General features: G+C 38.2%; 1 protein-coding gene across 1 annotated transcript in view; it reads left to right on the forward strand.

The window, feature by feature from the left end:
• ADGRV1 (adhesion G protein-coupled receptor V1) overlaps window positions 1-19,683 on the forward strand; it is a 471,474-nt gene that overhangs the window by 173,563 nt on the left and 278,228 nt on the right. The window contains exons 63-73 of the mRNA XM_074360351.1: window positions 9-194; window positions 464-696; window positions 2,820-2,968; window positions 4,570-4,771; window positions 5,369-5,588; window positions 7,410-7,649; window positions 9,435-9,584; window positions 10,637-11,110; window positions 15,450-15,593; window positions 17,736-17,907; window positions 18,573-18,708. Of these exons, the coding sequence (XP_074216452.1) occupies window positions 9-194; window positions 464-696; window positions 2,820-2,968; window positions 4,570-4,771; window positions 5,369-5,588; window positions 7,410-7,649; window positions 9,435-9,584; window positions 10,637-11,110; window positions 15,450-15,593; window positions 17,736-17,907; window positions 18,573-18,708 (2,306 nt within the window). The remainder of the gene's footprint in view (window positions 1-8; window positions 195-463; window positions 697-2,819; window positions 2,969-4,569; window positions 4,772-5,368; window positions 5,589-7,409; window positions 7,650-9,434; window positions 9,585-10,636; window positions 11,111-15,449; window positions 15,594-17,735; window positions 17,908-18,572; window positions 18,709-19,683) is intronic.

Below are 19,683 nucleotides of genomic sequence, written 5' to 3' on the forward strand. Positions count from 1 at the left end.
TTCTCTAGGCTTTGAACGATGACATTCCTGAGGAAAAGCGTTCCTATGAGTTTCAGCTCACTGGAGTCAGTGAGGGGGGAGTGCTGAGTGAATCCAGCAGCACTGCCAACATCATGGTGGTGGCCAGTGACTTTCCCTACGGCCGATTCGCCTTTTCACAAGAGCAGCTTCGAGTGTCAGAAGAAGTACAAAAGGTAGAGAGTGAAGTGCTTAAAATCTTAAATATCATTTTTATTTTTGTATCGTGAGTGATCTTTAAAATGTGTTTCTTTGTTCATATTCCAAAGGTTTCACAGACTGGTTGATTTGTTCCTAATATCATTTGTACATAGAATTTATATAGTTTTAAAATTTTTATATAATTTCAGCATAATCCTAGTGAATAGAATTAGAGACATTCAAAATTAAGTCTTGTCTGGTAGGTGACTCATCCAAATCAAATGGAAAACTGCTTCTTGCGCAGGTTAACCTCACAGTCACCCGTTCGGGTGGCTCTTTCGGGCCCGTGAAGCTCTGGTGTGAGACCGTGAGCGGGACTGCAGAGGCTGGCTTGGACTTCATCCCTCCCCCCGGGCAGCTCCTCTTTGAAGCAGGGGAGGTGGTGAAAAGCCTGCATACTGAAATCCTTGATGACAGCCTTCCTGAGGGCCCTGAGGAATTTTCCCTGGTGATTACAAAGGTGGAACTCCTGGGAAGGTAAAGTGAAAAGGAGGATTAGGAAAAAGGAAAGAAAACAGAAAGAGAGAAAGGATGAGTCAAAGCTCGGGTGTGCAGGGATTACTACGGAATGTAAGACCCTCCTTTTTTGTGCTTTTTCTCGCATTTATAGGACACTAAAACAGGACATGGTGGCAAAGACTAACTTAACTGCACAATGTTCTAAATTACATTTTTTCCCTGAAAGTTGGAAGTCTGTGTTTCTATTCTGTGCAGTCACTCTGGGCAGCAGGAGAATTGAACATGGTATGGGCTTGTAGTGATTTGGTGAGGAAAGAGAGTAACTGCTCTGTAGGTCAAAGGTCAGCTGGCGTGGCAGATTTCCGTTCTCCCATCTCTCTTTCCACATCTGTGAATGGGCTGGAGTGAGAGACTTCTTTCCCTGGTTTCTCTGAAGGCTGTATTGTCTTCCTTGTGAGTGAATGAGGAAGATGCAGATTTTAAAGCAGGGGAAAAGTTAGAGTCAAGTAGTTAATGCACCATGGTTTTGATGAAGATCAAGAATTAACCATATCGAGGCCCCCTCATTCTCTGATTTAGTGGAAGCGACTCGGTTAACAAGGGTGAGAAACACAGGTCGCCCGACGAACTACCCTCAGTTTGAGTGGCCCAAGGAGCACCTGCTCCTAGGCCTACACCAAACCTTCGACTGGAATGATGTTTGCATTTGTTTATGTCCTAAAGGAAGTTTTCTTGTGCATGAAATGAAAATGTTTTTGCATTTGTTCTGTTAATGCAATGCTTTAAAAGCTTTTTTTTTTTTTAACTAAAATGTTTCACAGAGTGACTGAGGCTGAATATATATCATTCCCCCGGGGAAAATATTGTGGGCTCACAAACATTTCAAATCCTAAGTTTCCCAGACATAAATTCTGTGTCTGATGATGGGTATGAGTTTGTATTTATATTAAATATATTAAAATTTGAGCTGGTCACCAGCTATTTTAATCCAGTGAGTGAAGTTTGGTAAAAGTAACTCATCTTGTGTGAGATTCTGTCTGTGTTCTTAACTAAGTAGGGCTTGAAGCATTTGTCCTTTCTGCTGCCTTTTTAAAAAAGCAATTCCTACTTAAGCTTAACTCTGAGGAAACAAGTTTTTCTTCCAGATAAATTTCTAGGCTTCCTTTGATCTGAAAAGGAAAGTACTATAAACCCATTTTGCCTAGTTGCTAGACAATTTACTGCTTTGGTATTAAGTTGTAGTAAGCAGCTAAACTACATCCATCTCAGGCTACTGATAACAGTTCCTCTTATCATTTAATATTTTAATCCCCAGTTTTCTAATTTTGCCTTCTATATAATCTCATTAACCAGCTTTCAACCTGTTCAAACTATGTAGGGTAAAAATACTAGGTAAATATAATTTGGGAATTGAAGGAAGGGCTAAAATGGTTCAGTGCCATTTTTTTAGCCTGAGAGATTACAGCAGTATAAACCCTTTAAGTCAAACTTTTCTTTGATGGAAAGAATATCAACCTTAAAAAGTCTTTCTTAGCAGAAATATATTGCTAGATGAGTAAACTACCATCTGTATTTAAAGAATAGAGGCATTGATTTAATTGTCCACAGAAACTGAAATATTTTCTTGAATCTTGATGGTTTCGTTTGAAATTTCTTTAGTGGCTTCGCGCTCATGGTATCTTTAAAGTAACCTTCTCTTCCATAAAAAATAAAAAAATAAAAAATTAAGTAACCCTCTCAACCTAGCACTGGCAGTCTCCCGCCCGGCTGGTTTCCATCCCTGGGTGCACTGCAGTTCACTGTGTATCCCCTTTCTTGACCGTTACTGTAGGATGTGTTCAGAGTTCATTTTATGACTTTTTCCCAGTTTCCCAATAGTTTTATTATCTTCCCACTGCCTGCGCTCCATAACTCTGTATTAATTTTGGTTTTATGAAGGCAGTGATAATTGGGAGCAGTCCAGAAACCTATTTCAAACATCTTTCAGGAAAAAAAATTTTTACTATTGGGATCTTGAAAAGGATTAAGAAGCCTAATAGAACTAAATCATAAGAACTAATAGGAGCCTTCTCTGATTCATGCCAAGCAATTATGTACTCAATTTATTTTATTTTTTATTTTATTTTTTATGACTTTGCAAGAGGGTATGATTTTACCATCCAGGAAAATGGACTTCAGGTAGATCAACCTCCCGAAATAGGAGACATCTCCATTGTCCGAATCGTAATAATGAAAAGTGATAATGCAGAGGGAATCATTGAATTTGATCCAAGGTATACTGACTTTGAAGGTAGGCTCAACAACCTTACTCGTAAATTTACCACCAGTTTCTGCATGAGAGTGCTTGAGCACGACATTGTCAGTGTAAATTCCCATATGTGATTTTTCTTGGTTTGGGATGTGTGCATGTGTATGCACATGTGTACACCTTTATGTGTATTTATAGAAGACTTTCCATGTATTTATATGTTTATCGTTAAAATATATTTTGAGTTACCGTTGGGCAGTCTTGAATCTCACTTGTGTATGGCAAAACTGTACGGTTAGGAGTGAGGCAATTAAAAACATAGGAGAACTTCTGCTTAACTTTATTGAAATGCTTATATTTCAAATGATTTGATGAATTTATTTCTAATTTATGCAATGCCTAATTTCCTTTGTGATTAGAGGTCAGTGAATATTCCCATGCTAATGAACAATCACCTTTGAAATAAATATTTTACTGGACTGCAGGTTCAGGTAGTATCTGGACTCCTCATCGTGCTTTCTTGAAACAGTTCCTAATAGCAGCTTGCCTGCTACTGTCAACTCTCCCCTCCTGTAGAAGCAAAATGCAGAATATATGGCTGTGTTTCTTCCTATTTCCTCCTGGATAGAAGGAGGTGGCTGCCTGTCTGATTTTATTCAAAGGCAGAGTGTGAATATACATTTCAAAATAAACGTTATCTTCTTGTTGCAATTAATTTATCAGTTTCACTATCTCTGTCAAATTCTTTGGTTTTCTACCCATTTTTAAACTTCATCAGAGATCACTTTAGGAGCTGATTTATATTGATTTCATGGGTGAAGTCATGGAAGACATCACCATTTTGTGAATTTCAGTCTACAGCAAGTAAAATCAGGCTGCATTTTTACACTAAGAAAAAAAAATGAGACTTGGATTTTTTTTCTGTTTACTGATTTCTGTTTAATTCACCAAAACTTTGGAGGGTTTGGGGCAATGCATGTTTATAATTACAATGTAAGTTTGGTAATATTTAGCTCTGGCTGGTGTAAACTCAATTACGTGATGTTTTAATATACAGATCTTAACATGGCTTAAGAAGAAACGAATTTTTGAATAGAATTTTTAAGTGGAATCAAACATTGAAGATTTTTTTTGGATTTACAAGTCGGTTTTATAGGAACCAAAAGTGTAATAGAATCATATTTATATCTGGACTTTTAAAGCATTCATATGATAAAAATAACAAACAACTCAATTTTTATATTACTTATTTTTCAACTAAATATGCAGAAACAATCCAGAATGGTTTACTTTGAGTACACTTTTAAGTGTTTTTTATGTTCATCTAACATTGTCTTAAAAAGCAAGGGTTCTTTACTTGTATGTGGCACACAGGAAGAATGCCTGTTAATGATTAAATCAATGATTTAAATTCCAGCTTACACTGTTCACTATAACTTTGCACTTGTGACACACTATATTTCTTGTAAAAAATGTCATGAAATTTTCACTGATTGTTTTTTTAAAGCGATAAATGAACTATGGAAAAATTGAGTGCTTGTATTACACCGTTATATTCAGTTGTCAGTTTTGATTTGACTGAACCTTATGAAAGTTTGGTTGTTTGTCTGGTATACGACTTACATTCCGAATTCCTGTTACAGTGGAGGAAGATGTTGGGATGGTCATGGTTCCAGTGGTGAGGCTTCATGGAACGTACGGCCTTGTGACAGCCGATTTCATCTCTCAGAGCTCCTCTGCAGTTCCTGGTGGTGTCGATTATATGCTGCATGGTAGTTCAGTCACCTTTCAGCATGGGCAGAACTTAAGTTTCATAAATGTTTCCATCATTGATGACAATGAAAGGTAATTTTTTAGTGATAATTGGAAATAACGTGGACATGTGTTTCATAAATGTTTCCATCATTGATGACAATGAAAGGTAATTCTTTAGTGATAATTGGAAATAACGTGGACATGTGTAAAGAATGAATATCATGTTTCAGTTCATACCTGTCTTTTGCACTGATAATAGAATTTTAGATTACACATGTGCCCATTGAGAAACAAGTGAGAAACTTCAGAGGGTGCTGGAGTAGGGAAAAAGGGACTGGAAGATCATTGTGATTGAATGTCACTTTTTCTCAAATAGAGGAAGAAATAATCTTTGTTCCCCTAGATTAGAAAAGTCTAATCAGAATGTGGAAGCATCCTGCAAATCACTTTCTTTAATGCATTAAACAATTAAAAAGAGGGGAAGAAAGTCTGATAACTATCTCAGGTTGTGTATAATATGGAAGTTGATCATTTGTACCTTTAGCTAAGCACCCTCTTCCTACCAGTGGATGTGTGACTACTGTGCCTTGAATATGTATGCCCAATTTGGAAAATGAATGGTTATTTGGATTTTAGAAGCATTTTAATATGTTTAGACTCACAGACTTGCTCCTTCTTGCTATGCAGTGAATTTGAGGAGCCGATTGAAATTCTGCTCATTGGAGCTTCTGGTGGAGCGGTCCTTGGGCGCCACCTAGTGTGCAGAATCACGATTGCCAAGAGTGACTCTCCCTTTGGTGTAGTAAGATTCCTCAATCAAAGCAAAATTTCTGTTCCTAATCCCAGTTCCACAATGATTATACCCTTGGTGCTGGAGCGGACTGGAGGACTCTTGGGAGAGATTCAGGTACAGTTATTCTTCCCATGGCTTTACAAATAATTTGATGGATTGAGTATGGTATTGGGTTTTCTTATTCCTCAAATATATTCATTTATTTATTCACATCCAATAATATTTATTAATTACCTAGTAGGTGTAGGTAGCTTCCAAACCTTAATAAGTACATGAAAATGTATAATGCATACAGCTGTCTTCAGGGAACTCTTTTAAGAGCAAGTTAAAAATTAAATGAAGGATTCCGGTAAGTAAACAAGTATTTGTTAAGTGCTTTCCATGTGCCAGGACCCTGTTGTAGGCCCTGAGAAGACACTGGTGAACAAGACAGACTTCATCTCTGTCCTCATAGAGTTTTCAAACAATAAGCAAATAAATAAGGAGAAAATGATCTGATAACACTAAGTGTTTAGCTGGAATGTAAAGTCAGGAGACATAATCAAAAGTGACCTCATGGCAACCCTTGATTGGATGGTAAGGGTGTGATATTTCAGCTGAAAGCTGAATGGTAAGAAAGAGGTGCTCTTGTAATTGTTAGAGGGATTGGCATTTGGGCAGAGGGATTAGCTAGTGCAGATCTGCAGACCTGGCATGTCTGAGGTATGGAGAGGTCTGTGTGCAGGAGTGTGGGAGGTTGGAGGTGAAGGGGTAACAGCACAACATAGGTCACAGCCAATAGCTGTGTGATCACAGAGAACTTTCTGAGCCAAGTGAAAGATGAGTCTAGGTGCACATAGGATGCCATTAGAGAGTTTTAAGCAGAGGAATGATGTCAATGTCACCAGCTTGTCAGCTCACTTACGACTTCTGTGAGAAAAATGGGTTGTCAGGAAGCTAGAGTAGAAGCAGGGAGGACAGTTAGAAAGCTCTTGCTCTCTATGGCCCAGGGCAAAGCTGGTGGTGGCTCAGACAGAGGTGGAGTTGGAGATGGCTACTAGGTGCTTCAGGGGAAGGGTCAGGGAGGCAGGGGGATGTAGAGTGTGGGTTGTGGAAGTTCAGAGCTGCAGACACAGACTCAAAAGGTGTTGACACACTGGAGGCATTTGAAACTCTGCAGCCGAAGGAGTATGGACAGGGATGTGAAGGTTAGTGACCAAGCCCCGGGCTCCCAGCATTGAGAGATCTGAGGAAGGAGAGCCAGTCAAGAAGACTGAGAAGTAAAGAATAAAAACTAGGAAGGTATGTAGTGTGTAAGTATCAAGCCAAGGAAGACAGGACACAGTATTTCAAGAGAAAGAACTGGTCAGCTGTGTCCACTGCTGATGAAAGATGAAAGAAGCAAAGAGAAGTGCCCAGTTTTCTTTCTTCATAGATCTAAAAAGTATACAATTTTAAAGCACAGAAACTTAAAAAAATGCATTTATTACAATATAAAGGTTTTGGTGCTTGTATCAATTTAGGAAAATTATTGTTCCTTTTACTCTAGGAATTTATGTAAGCCTATTTAGAAGAGGTTGCAGACCCAGCAAAGTTTTCACATGATTTTATTGTCAGATTCAAATAGATTTTGTTTGACAGAACCTGTACACCAGCAAGACAGTTTATGCTTCTTTTTTTAAGTTTATATAAATGACCAGGTATTCAGATTTTTCTTGTTAGACATTGTTATTCATGAAAATGGATATTGTATAGGAATGGCTTATATTTGCAAATATCATTTTAAAACACATGAGTTGAAAACATAGAAATTTGTTGGAAATAATTCTAGAGTAGTTTTCACATGTATGTATGTATGTTTTTAATACTACATATCCTGCTAAATAATTCTTTGTTTAAAATTGATCATCTTTGTTTAAAATGGATCATCTCTATTGAAAAACAAACACTGTGCAGGTGGATTGGGAGATATTTGGACCCAATTCTCAGGAAGCCTTACCACCACAGAATAGAGACATTGCAGACCCAGTGAGCGGGTCCTTCTATTTTGGAGAGGGGGAAGGTGGAGTGAGAAGCATCATTCTGACAGTCTATCCTCATGACGACATTGAAGTTGAAAAGACTTTCATTATTAAACTTAAACTCGTGAAAGGAGAAGCTCAGTTAGACTCCAGAGCTAAAGATGTTACATTAACAGTAAGTCTGACTTTGTTTTTCCCGTAAAATTTTGGGGTTTTTTTTTCTGGGCTTGTATTTCTTTTGATCTGTTTTCCAATTCTTGTGACAGTATTAAGTGTCTTAATTGCTGTGGGTATAGCAATATCTTAGTAGTTGAGAGAGCAAGTCCTTCCTACCTGTTCTTCTAGTGCCTTTGCTATTTTGGGACCTTTTATTTCTACATAAATTTAAATTTTAAAAAATTTTGTGCTATTTTAATTGGTTACTTACCATTTAGCTATTACAAAATACTAGCTATATTTCCCATGTTGTGCAGTATGTCCTTGAGCCTGTCTTACACCCAGTGGTTTGTACCTTCTACTCGCCCACCCCTACATTGCCTCTTGCCCCTCCCCACTGGTAACCACTAGTTTGTTCTCTGTATCTGTGAGTCTGCTTTTTTTGTTGTGTTATATTTTGAATTTAATGGATTTTTCGGAAAATGCATTTACATTTGTTGAAACTGTATAGACTTACGATGAATTGAAAGTTATAAAACCAAATGAAGTCATAATAAATCCTGTGGGTCAGATGTTCTGGCTGTTAAATTAGTTTATTACATAGCCTGATTATTAGTAAATTTTAAAGGCTTTAATAGAGTGAGAAATACTTACTTTACACTTTTTGAGAAAGTTTGATGTTTGGGGAATATTTAGTACTTTTAGAGAAGAGGCATTTGTTACATCATTGGACATCTTTGCCATTAAAATGCATAAAAGTTAACAAGTAGTCACAAGTCAGATTGTTGGAAGGAAGGATGGTACTTGTTCCATTAGTGAGATGATGAAGTGGAACAGATCTGAATTCAGTGTATTTGGCATGAACCACCCAGTGCGTCGGAGCAGAACGTAGCTGGGGACCAAGGTTACTGAAAAAAGAAAGCCAAAAGATGCACTTTTTTTTTAAGTTTGGGAAATACTCTTGTCTGGGGTCTGTGTCAGTCAGGTGTATCCAGAGCACTGGAACTAATAGGAAATATATACATGGAGAAAGAGGAAGAGTTTTTAAGGAATTGGCTCACAAGATTGTGGGGGCTGGCCAGTCCAAAATCCATAAAGCAGTCTGCAGGCAGGAAGTCAGGAAAGAGCTGAAGCTGCAGTCTTGGGTTTGAATTTTGTGGGGCAGGCCAGCAGGCTGGAAACTCAAGCAGAATTCCTAAATTGCAGTCTTGAGGCGGAATTCCTTCTTCTCTGGGAAACCTCAGTGTTTGCTTTCTAAGACTTTCAAGTGGTTGGATGAAGTCCCTCCACATTATCAAGGATAGTTTTCTTTACTTCAAATCAATGGGTTGTAAATATTAATCACATCTACAAGACACGTTTATAGCAACATCTAGACTAGTGTTTGACCAGACGACTAGGCACGGCAGCCTAGCCAGGCTAACCACTGCAGGGCCTTTGTCCCTCTCCATGTTATATTGTAACCAGTAGACAGAGGTTAGCTAAACTTAACTGATGCAAATATTAGATGAATAAAGCTAAATTCAGGCATTGAAGTACTATCCTTTTGAAATTCTACACATTGTAGTTTTCTGAACGCTTAATCCCATTATCCTTGGGGAATGAGAACCTCCTTGTTTTAGATAACAATCAGTATATTAAAGAAGGTTTTTCAAAATCAGGTAACTAAGTAGATTATATCTAAGTGTCATTGTTTTGTTTCTTTCGTCTCTGCAGCTTATCTGCGTATTGATGTATTGGACACTGTGATTTCCTCCATAGTTGTTCTGTATGTTTTCACTCTGCTCTCTGCTTCTGTTTCTAGGTACAAAAGTTTGGTGATCCAAATGGAGTGGTTCAGTTTGCTCCTGAGTCTTTATTTGAGGAGGCCTATTTGGAGCCGTCAGCTCTGGAAGGGCCCCTGGTCATTACTTTCTTCGTCAAAAGAGTCAAGGGCACTTCAGGAGAGATTATGGTATCATTTTGCATTTCATTTTTAAGTAGAGTAAATAAGATGTGTAACAATTGTGGTTGAGAAGAACAGGGAAGTTGGGTGTTCTGGATAATTAAAGTTTTGATAAAATGAAATGACATATGAGTTTTCACAGAAGCTGAGCAGGTTCATCTAAGCACCTTTGGGCTCTCCCGCACCAAGCTCTAGCTGTCTTTCTAAATTCAGTTACAATTAGATGAAAAAGATCTTTCTCACACTTAATCATGAAGAGGAGTGTGACTGAACTATATTTATAATTTCTTGTTTACCATAATTTGAAGCTTTTCCTACTTAACAAGCTTGTTCCTGGTTTTTATAAATTGCTTAATATATTCTTAATATATTTCTCAATATAATTTTTCTGTTTAGCAGCTGTTCTTTAAGGGGTTGTATTTCCGTGTATATTGATACAGAACTTTGGGAGATTCTCTTGCAGATCAAGATATCTATCTAACAGATCAAGGTTTTCTGATTGCTAGCAAAACATTTTTTGTGCAATTTCTCTATAAACTTACCTCTTTTCCTATATTGAGGATTAATTGTTACTTCTTTGGTTGAAACTATGGTTTGAAGGAAAAAATTCTTGGAAAAATAAGGGGTTTAGGGAGGAAAATTCTTAATTCTTGAAATCTTAGATATTCTCTTTTTATTAAAAACAAACAAAAACAAATTCCAATGTGAACATCAGATTATCTACTCACTTTTTACCTTCATATACTGTCTATTGTTCACTATTGAATGTATTTGTAGAGCAGATACTTTAAAGTTAACTTGTTTATCTTTTCAAATTATGTTATTGTTTTAGAAGCAGGTGAAATGAGATTTCATAATCCTGTTCTGCAAATTGCATACAACAACCCAAAAGAGTTAGGATACTTCCTAAATTAACTAACTGCTTGGAGAGTTTGACTTTGAATATAATGATGCACACTTAAGGGATTTTTTTGGAGATAATGAGGAAAACTGATTTACAGGATTTTGAATCAAAATCCTGAACTATATAACTTTGTTGGATTTTTTTTCCCTTTTATTAGGTTTACTGGAAATTAACTAGTGAGTTTGATATTGCTGGAGACTTTCTTTCTACGAAAGGATTTTTCACCATTGCTGATGGAGCAAGTGAGGCACGCTTTGATGTTCTTCTGCTCCCAGATGACATACCTGAGATAGAGGAAGTTTATGTGATCCAGCTTGTTTCTGTAAAGGGAGGAGCAGAACTGGATCCAGAAAAATGCATCACACGGTTCTCTGTTTCTGCAAATGATGATCCCCATGGGGTATTTGCTCTGTATTCAGATCACCAGTCAGTACTGATTGGACAGAATCTTAGTAGATTCATCCAAATTAACATAACCCGGCTTGCTGGAACATTTGGAGATGTGGCTGTTGGATATCGAATATCATCTGATCGTAAGGAGCAGTCTGTTGTTACTGAAAATGAAGAGAGGCAGCTGGTGGTCAAAGATGGTACCAGATATAAAGTGGACACGGTGCCAGTAAAGAGTCAGGTTTGTGGCATTTCTTTAGTCTCCTGATTATTCCAGTAAAATTCCTTCAAGAAAGCCCTAGTTAATCTCATGATCAGTTTAAAATATTACTCAGATATTTAAGTGGAAGCATAAAAAATGCCTTATAAAATGCATAGTAATTATTGTATAATACATATACTGAAATACTTACCAGTAATAAGTAAATAAGTATATTCTTATTTAGAGATAAATATTTTTGTTTAGATAGTAGCAGGCACTTACTTAGATTACAGAGTTCCAGGAATTGTTCCAAATGCTACACACTCACACACCCCTGGTTGCTTGTTGACACACACACACACACAACCCTGGTTGCTTATTGGAAGGAAGATATTTGTAGGCTTCCTTGAGTTCCTACCAAAGGGCGGTGCAATGAGAGACACTGATGTGTTCCCTGGAGTTTGGTGGAGGCTACATAGTATCTGCTTTTCTGTCCTTGAAATTCTGGAACGTGGGAAACTGGCTGTGGTTTTCTGTTGGTTTGGTAATGAGGAGAGAGGATAGCAGACTATTCTGCCAACCCTTTGGTGACAGTGATAGGAGTATACGGATTTCTGGTGGGTCATATAGATACCTAGCAGTCTTTCTCAGTCTGACCCAGTGATTTGAAAGTGATTTAAGTGACTCTTTGTCTTGATCCCCCCAGGAGGATAACTAGTGTCATTCCAGGTGCATAGGAGAGAAGGTAATTTACTTCATATGTGGGAAGCATTATAGCAATGGGGATTAGTTATCTCATGGTTGAGAAAGTCTGTACCAGAGGGTTGCCAGACTGGAGTCATCTTGATAAAGATCTGCAGGGTGGATTGTGAAGCTAGGAGACAGTCAAAAAGGGCATCAGAAGAGTATATCGTTTCTGTGGAGGGATGGTGAAAACTTGAATTCTGAAGTCTTTGATGAACACCTGAATTGATTCCATGAAAGGTCAAACATTTGGATGCCTGTTGGTGTTCAGCCAGTGTTATTCAAGAAAGAGCTACAGCAGTGAGGCAAGATTTTTGTCATCCTGTCTCAAAGCCACCATCCTCTTCCCCTGCAAGTGCCAGAAGATGGATTGAAAGATCACAGGTGGGAGTGGAGGATTGAAAAATCACACCGTGATCCTTTTCCCAGCGTAGAACTTGACCCGTGGGTCGGGGAAAAACTGGGATAAACAGGGGAACTTTAACTGAATGTGAGATGTACGTTTTTATTGATACAGATCTGGTGTATACCTTCTTAAAAGTAGCAGAAGCTTTGAGATCTGCCCACAACATTGTCAAAAGGTGGTGCAAAGAAACCCCACAAAGCAGTGAGAGGAGAAAAATGAAGCAGTTTTCCTGTTATAGTCCACAAAGTTTAGCCTGCTCAGTAATTGATGATCCTACTTTCATGTAAGTGTAAGATCAATAGAAAATAGGCTGTCTTTTAGCACATTACACCAACTCGTACCTAGTATGCAACTTTTGATTTTTTGTGCACTGCGTTTTTACTTCTGCTGCTTAATAAATGGAAAACATGGAGCCATGGGTTCCATAGTTATTCTTACATCCCTAAAGCTCTTTGGGAAGTTGACTCAGTGCCATGACCTTGTTTCATCAGTTTCTGTATCCATTTCCTGTATCCCCAAATTCTCAAGACTGGAATAAAGAGTGCAAAGCTGGGGAAATGAGAGGTGGATTAAGGTAACCAGATTATCATTGTACTTACAAGTTAAAGGAGTTCTAAAAATACAGTTTGCTTTAAGTAGGTAACTTTTAAACATTTTCTCATACATGTCAAAATAGTATCAGCTTCTGAACACATTCAGGTTAAAATTTCTGCTAATGAACACTAGGAGGCATTCCTTTAATTTTTCTAGGAATAGTTTTGTACTATTTTATAGCAAGATTTCATTTGACAGTTAGGCATGCCACAGTGAAATTACACTATTATTTTACAAGGTAGATAATACAAATTAGTTTCAGACTGCGTATGAGAAAACTGAAGTATGTGATCACATGGAATAAGACCCGTGACCTGCCTAGCTTTTAGATTATCTCTTGCGGTGGTACCCGGGACGTTTTGAAGGTTGGTAGTCCTCTTTTCGTGTCGCTTAGAAAGCTTAGTGATATAGCTTATAAAGATACTTAGCTTTCTTACTTCCTGTTTGAGTTATCTTTGGATTTCTTTGTATCTGTTTTGAACCCTATTTTGTTTTTATCATTTCTATTTTTAACAGAGTAATAAAAGTTAACTAAGTTATGCATGCATGAGACCTTCCTCTTATTTGCTCACATTAATATCTTCCATTAATATATTTAAATTTTGTGGGTTTCTTCTCTCTCTTGCATTTCAGGGTGTGTAGTCTAGACTGCACATAGATTATTAGGTGTTGCTGTGTGAATTAGTCTTCCAAGGTGGTTTTTTAGGGCAAGGTGTAGATTTTTCCAGTGGTCCCTTTCTCCCCTCACACCCTGGATATAACGCATTGCTCCTTAAAGTTTGGGGTATTAGTTATAAGTTACAGACAGTTCTGCCTGCTCTACCCTCCTGATAAAAGGTAAGACTTTGAACAAGTCAGCCACAGAGAAGGACCTTCAAGTGGGTCTTGAAACAGAATAGTTTCCATTAGGTTCTGAAAACTGGAAGACTCGAAGCTGGTTTAACGTTAGGACCAGGGAGTGAACAGTTACCCTCCCTGGTTAACACAGCCTTCTTTTATGAAGTACTCACTGACGATAAGGATCATTGGCATGCTAAAGAAACAAGTGTCTGCATTTAAAAGAATGTAAGTTAGAAAGCAAGATAAGATTATATTCGTGGTTGTCATTTATTCTGATATTTACTGAGCACTTACTATGTGTCAGCTGTTGTGAGAAGCCCAGCATATGCAACGATGAAAAAGACAATCCCGGTTGTCGTGTTGTTGCTCCCGGTCGAGTGCAGGAGAAGGCCCTTTAACACCAGTTATAAAAGCAAGTGAAGGAGCAGTGTTTAAGATGTGCACAGGCTATTATGGGACTGTGAATTCTGTTTGTGCCCAGGCGCCATCAAGAATGACGGAAAATATGTAGACTCGTATTGGTGATGTAGTCCTGGATCAGGGACATGGAAGGGCAGAACACAGGCTCAACTCCTGAAAACTTCTGTGTTCCTTTTCAGATTAGTCTGCCTGCTTTTCCTCTGTAGGCAAACCAGCGTTTCCCCAAATCCACGGTTATTCCTGTTCAATGTTAATGTTTATTTCCTGCACCCTGGGGTTCTGCCTCACCGCGCAAGTCTGTGTGCTGGATGGGTCTATGAACAGAGAAGCTGGGCAGGAAGGCAGAAATGACTGAGTGCTTTGAGCTGACATCTGGCCCTTTATGCTTTAGACAATAGGAACTAAAAAAAAAATCCTTAGCCGCCCAGCCAGTGAACCGCATGGGGAAGGAGAGAAGGGAGGCACGTGATTGAAGTCAGGACACTGTGATTTGTTTCTGTTTCCTTAGCACTTGCTCTGTGCTTCATGTTCAGTGAATGTCATTTTGAAAAAAAATGAAGATTGATTGAAAAACATCTGTTCTCATGTTGCATGTTTGAAACCACTATAGTACAGATTTTACACTTTCAGGAGTGTGATATGTGTTCCAGTACATTGTATTTAAAAGAAGAACAGATTTCACAGAAATGGTTGTTTTTACATTCAGTAAAGATACATGGAATCTTCAGTAATATTCCAGGTTATGGGATAACTGGGGGCCTCTCCATCATCAGTAACAACATATCTGTGGAAAAACGTAATATAAGTGTCAAAAAAGTCGTTTAAAGCAAATGCAGGTTTTAGATTCAGGATTTCCTTATTTTACTGGATTCTAAAACTTTGAAAATATGGTAGTCTAATACATGGCGTTAGTAATTTTTACTTGTCCAAAATATTCAAAAAATCTGTATATCTAAATCATTATCCATTTTGAGTAAATGTAATTAGAGTTACTAGTACCTATTCCCTGAAAAGGAATGAAGTGAACTTTGCTGATTGCAGGAGCTGACACTGTTCACCAGCGAGCTCTTTTCATCCCTGTGGCGTGTGATTCCATCACTAACACTACTACGGGGGTTCCCATCATTCTTGAGGTCATTTGGGCACAGAGGGAGAATTTGCAAATTTGTGTTTTTTTTTTAATACTCTACGACTGTCACTTTTAGCCCTGAAGTTTTCATGCTGGCTCTTTGTTTTATAACATGGGGGGAAAAGTGCATATGTTGATGAAACTGAAAAGAAGGCAAGAACTAATGACTCATGTGAAATGTCAATACTTCCCTTTGAAAATTATTTTTTACTACTAAAAAAGTTATTGATACTGTTTATTTATAGGTCTTCCTACCACTGGGCTCTAATTTCACCTTGCAACTCGTGGCTGTGATGCTTGTCAGTGAAAGTTTCTATGGCATGCCAAAAATTCTCCAGGAAGCAAAATCCGCTGTCCTTCCAGTCCCTGAGAAAGCTGCCAATTCCCAGGTAACTGGCCCTGGGTGTGGTACTATCCCAGAACCACTAGAGGGCAGCTTTTACAGGAAGGACTAAGATTCTTAGAATTTCTTAAGAGTCACAATTTCCTTAAACCTAAGTAATCCTGTGAATGTCAAGGGGAACATTATGGATACACTATATGAAAGTAATTTGTCAGTTTTTGACAGTGGGTGGAAAAATGTATTTCCTTTTTAACGTTTTAGAAAGTTTGGATCTTGCAGAATTTGAATGTAAGATGTAGATTTTTAAAAATAACATTCATCTAGAGTCAAAACTTGCAGGTTTTTTCTTGATAATGAATGTTTAATATTGAGGTATTTTATGCCAAATAGTTAAAATTAGAATGAAACGTCAATTAATATTTTTCATTTACTAACATTGTAAATGTTTAATTTGGGGGCTGTTTTTACAGTGGCAGGTTTGTGCTGATGTAGATGATCGCTAGTGGTGAGAGCCTGTGTCTTGGTCACACCTAAGTATTTGAATCTTCTATCTGAGTTCATTTTAGGAAAGATCGTTTCCTCCTCACTTGATAAATTCACGGGAGAAAAGCGAACACCTTGAGGGCCTGGCTTCTGGTGTAGGCCAATTCTGTCAATATATGAACAAGACAGGGCTGCCATCTCTGGCTGTGGTTATGTGTGTAATTTTTAAATCATAATGAGGTATCAGCATGCATCCTACTCCCTCAGGTGGGAGTTCCTTCAGCTTGACCAGGGCAGGCCTGGCCCAGGATGCCGATGCCGAGTCTCTGCAGAGGAAGGGGCGGGAGTATGGGCAGACCTGGCCGCTAACGGAATGCTCTTCGGTTGCTCCCTCTGGGCTGCTTCTCCACAGGAAATGAACTTGCTTTGTCCCCTAAAGTGGAATCTACCAGCATGAAAAATAATTGAGAGGGATTGTTTTCTTCCTGTGCCCCTCTATTCAAGAGGGAATGAGGGTATAGAATTAATAATGCTCTGAAGTTTTGTTATCATCTTCTTGTTAACAGGTTGTTGTAAAAAGGATTCCTTTCAAACTGAACTATTCATTTGGTGTAGCAAACTGTTTTCTACTCCTTGTCCATACATGTTGTCATAACACTGTGTCACCTCAAAGGGCTGGATAAGGGCCAGTCACGATGTATCCCTGTCCTTGGAGTACCTCTCTGCTCCTTACCAGTATTTGTATGTGATGTGTGCGTGTGAGAGAGAGAGATGTGGCTAGGATACTTGCAAACAAGCTCTAGCCATGTAGCAGGCATGGTTTAAGATACACATTTTGGCACTTGCTAAGCAGAAATCTCACTTTAGTAGGAATCCAGGCTGGTGTCAAATGAAGTTTGTTTTGTTTTTTTTTTTCTTCTTTGTGGCTTCAGAAGCTGTCCTGTGGCACCTTCTCACACTTTTCTGAAACTCTCCATCCCAATTTAAAATGGAGAGAGTGCATCTTAATAGAGAACTGTTGATCCCGTGATCTCCCAGATTTGTAGAAATTAGGACCAAAAGAGGTAAACTGAATTGTCTAAAGAACAATGTGAAGCCAGGAATCTGGTTTCATTCTTACTGTTTGACCAGAACTTATTTCGTCTATGAATCATCTGTGACTTCTAGGGTTCCCTGGGAAGGTTGCCCTTAAAACAAGATCTTACTTGATGTGGATGAAAAAGATGTTTGAAAGTTTTTGATCCTCAATAAAAGTTATTAAATTGAATCAAATAACTGAAAAGAACCTTAATAGAAAATCTAGTTCATGGTGCTCACTTCATAAATGAAGAATTTATTATTATATCTTAGAAAGAAGTCAAATTTCAGTTATAGAGAAATCAAGTTCTATAAAGACCCATGAACAAATCATAATAAAATGTAATTTTAATCTTTGCTTTCATTTAATCATAATTACAGTTCTTTTTATTGTTAATTCAAAGGTTTACATCTTGATAAAAAATAGAGCTATAAACTACAATCAGAATTATAAAGTAGAATACATTTTCAAATCTCAGATGTCGTTTCTTAAACATTACACTTTAATTGAATATATTTTAAAACAAGGAAATACATTGTGTAAATGAAGAGAGAGTTGATTTTTAACTCATTCTTCAGAAAACAAGAACCTTTAGAAAGAAAATATTCTAAGCATGTTTTTCCTTAGGTTGGATTTGAATCTACAGCTTTTCTACTCACGGACATCAGTGCTGGAACAAGCCAAGCCGTGGTTTCTAGGAGAGGCACGTATGGGTCTCTCGAGGTTTCCTGGGCGGCCGGATATGCTCTTGGGTTAGGAGTCCCCGAATTCGCTGTTGGCAACATGACCCCCAAACTGGGTGAGTTGTCGCTTTTCTAGGACTTGCCCCATAGGACTCAGAAATGTATCATTGTCCACTGATTTTCTTGGATCCTCTTACTCTGTCTGCACTCTGAACTATTTGCTTTCTAATACAATACTCTCATATATAAGTGGTCAGAATTGTACAGGCTGCTTGGTGAGAATGAGAGAAACTATTCAGTCAAATTAAAAACGTCATACCTCACCTGGAAATAGTGGCCACTAAGCAGACTAGTATGTTTATATATGAGGAGTTTGTTAAAATTATTTCTGAAAACCTAATGTGGTCCATGCAGTAATCAAAAGAGACAGACGTTTATATCCATTTGGGTCTTCATCTGGATATTTCTGACAGCAGAGCAATTGTTATTCCAGCTACTTTAGTTCTTAGTTATCCCATCAGCTCTGTGAGATGCAACTGTCAGATGGTTTGGCCTTTACCTTGTAAAGCAGACGGGGGTTGAAGGCACGGTTTGTGTGGTCTAGGGAGCCCCTCCTATAGGTTTATTTACCTCCCCCCTCCACTGACTTTAAATGTTTTACCTTTTGTAGACTGTCATAGAATTTTGGAAAAGAAAATATTTCACTACATTTTTAAGAGTTGAATCCCAGTTGAAGAGCTCAGAAATGAAACACTTCTCCCCTTTTCATGTTCCCTGTCAGGGAGTCTTTCCTTTTCCCATGGAGAAGAAAGTGAACGAGTCTTGCTGTGGACATTTCCTAGCCCTGGGCGACTAGAGGCTTTTGTTATTCACCTCTCAGGAGTGCAAAGCAGTGCCCCCGGTGGGGCTCAACTTCGGTAAGAACAGCTTGATTCTTAGCCAAGAAAGTCTCTGAGGAATATGCTGGAATTCACCAGTTGAAACAAAAAAACAAAAAAACAAAAAAAAAGAAGAGAGAGAAGCAGAAGCTTCTTGAAGCAGATGCAAAAACAGCTCTAGTGTAGAGCAACACATGGCCTGCATGCCAGAGATGCCATGGAGGGCTGACTTTCGCGAAGTCACCGCCCACTGCTTGCTTGAAGAGTTTATCACGACTGTTACCTCGAGAATGTTGGCCTGGAGTGACATCTCCTATGATAAGAACCATGATGTCTTCTGAAAGGCAGCCAGAAATACCTGATTTCCCCAAGGGATAAAGAGTAAGAATAAGACATCATAGGAGGATAATTACGTCATTTGTACCAGTAGTTCTGTTGAGTGTAATTTACGTCGGTATATTTGCAGATACACAGGTTCGGGCCAAAAGCAGTTGACCCTTCTCGTATGTGAGATGGGATTGATCAGAATACGGGGCAGATCTTAGAGCCAGACTCCTCAATTTAGTTCTGGCTCTGCCACTTACTTGCTGTGTGACTTTGGGAAAGTTCCTTGATTTTCTGTTCTTCAGTTTACTTATGGAAAATGGGAAAAATATGTTGGAAAAATCAGTGTGTGTTCAAGTATGTTTGTATACATGTTTACGTGTGGGAGATGTTGGTTGGCAGAATCAAATAAGGCTTTATACTGTACATATACCATTTAAAAAGTGTTTGGACACAGAACATATTTCAGGGTAGCAAATTCAAATGCTTTTAACAATAGCAATAATAGCTAACAGTTTTACAGTGCTTACCCCATGCCAGGCATTGCAAAGGGTATAACAAATATATATATTTGTTTACTCTTACTCTTATTGTTCACAACATCCATATGACATAGATACGATTGCTAGTCCCACTTTATAGATGAAGAAAGTGAGTCACAGATAGATTATATAATGGACCCAGAGTCAC

The sequence above is a fragment of the Camelus bactrianus genome, chromosome 3, assembly GCF_048773025.1.
Source record: "Camelus bactrianus isolate YW-2024 breed Bactrian camel chromosome 3, ASM4877302v1, whole genome shotgun sequence".
NCBI classification, from domain to species: Eukaryota; Metazoa; Chordata; class Mammalia; order Artiodactyla; family Camelidae; genus Camelus; species Camelus bactrianus.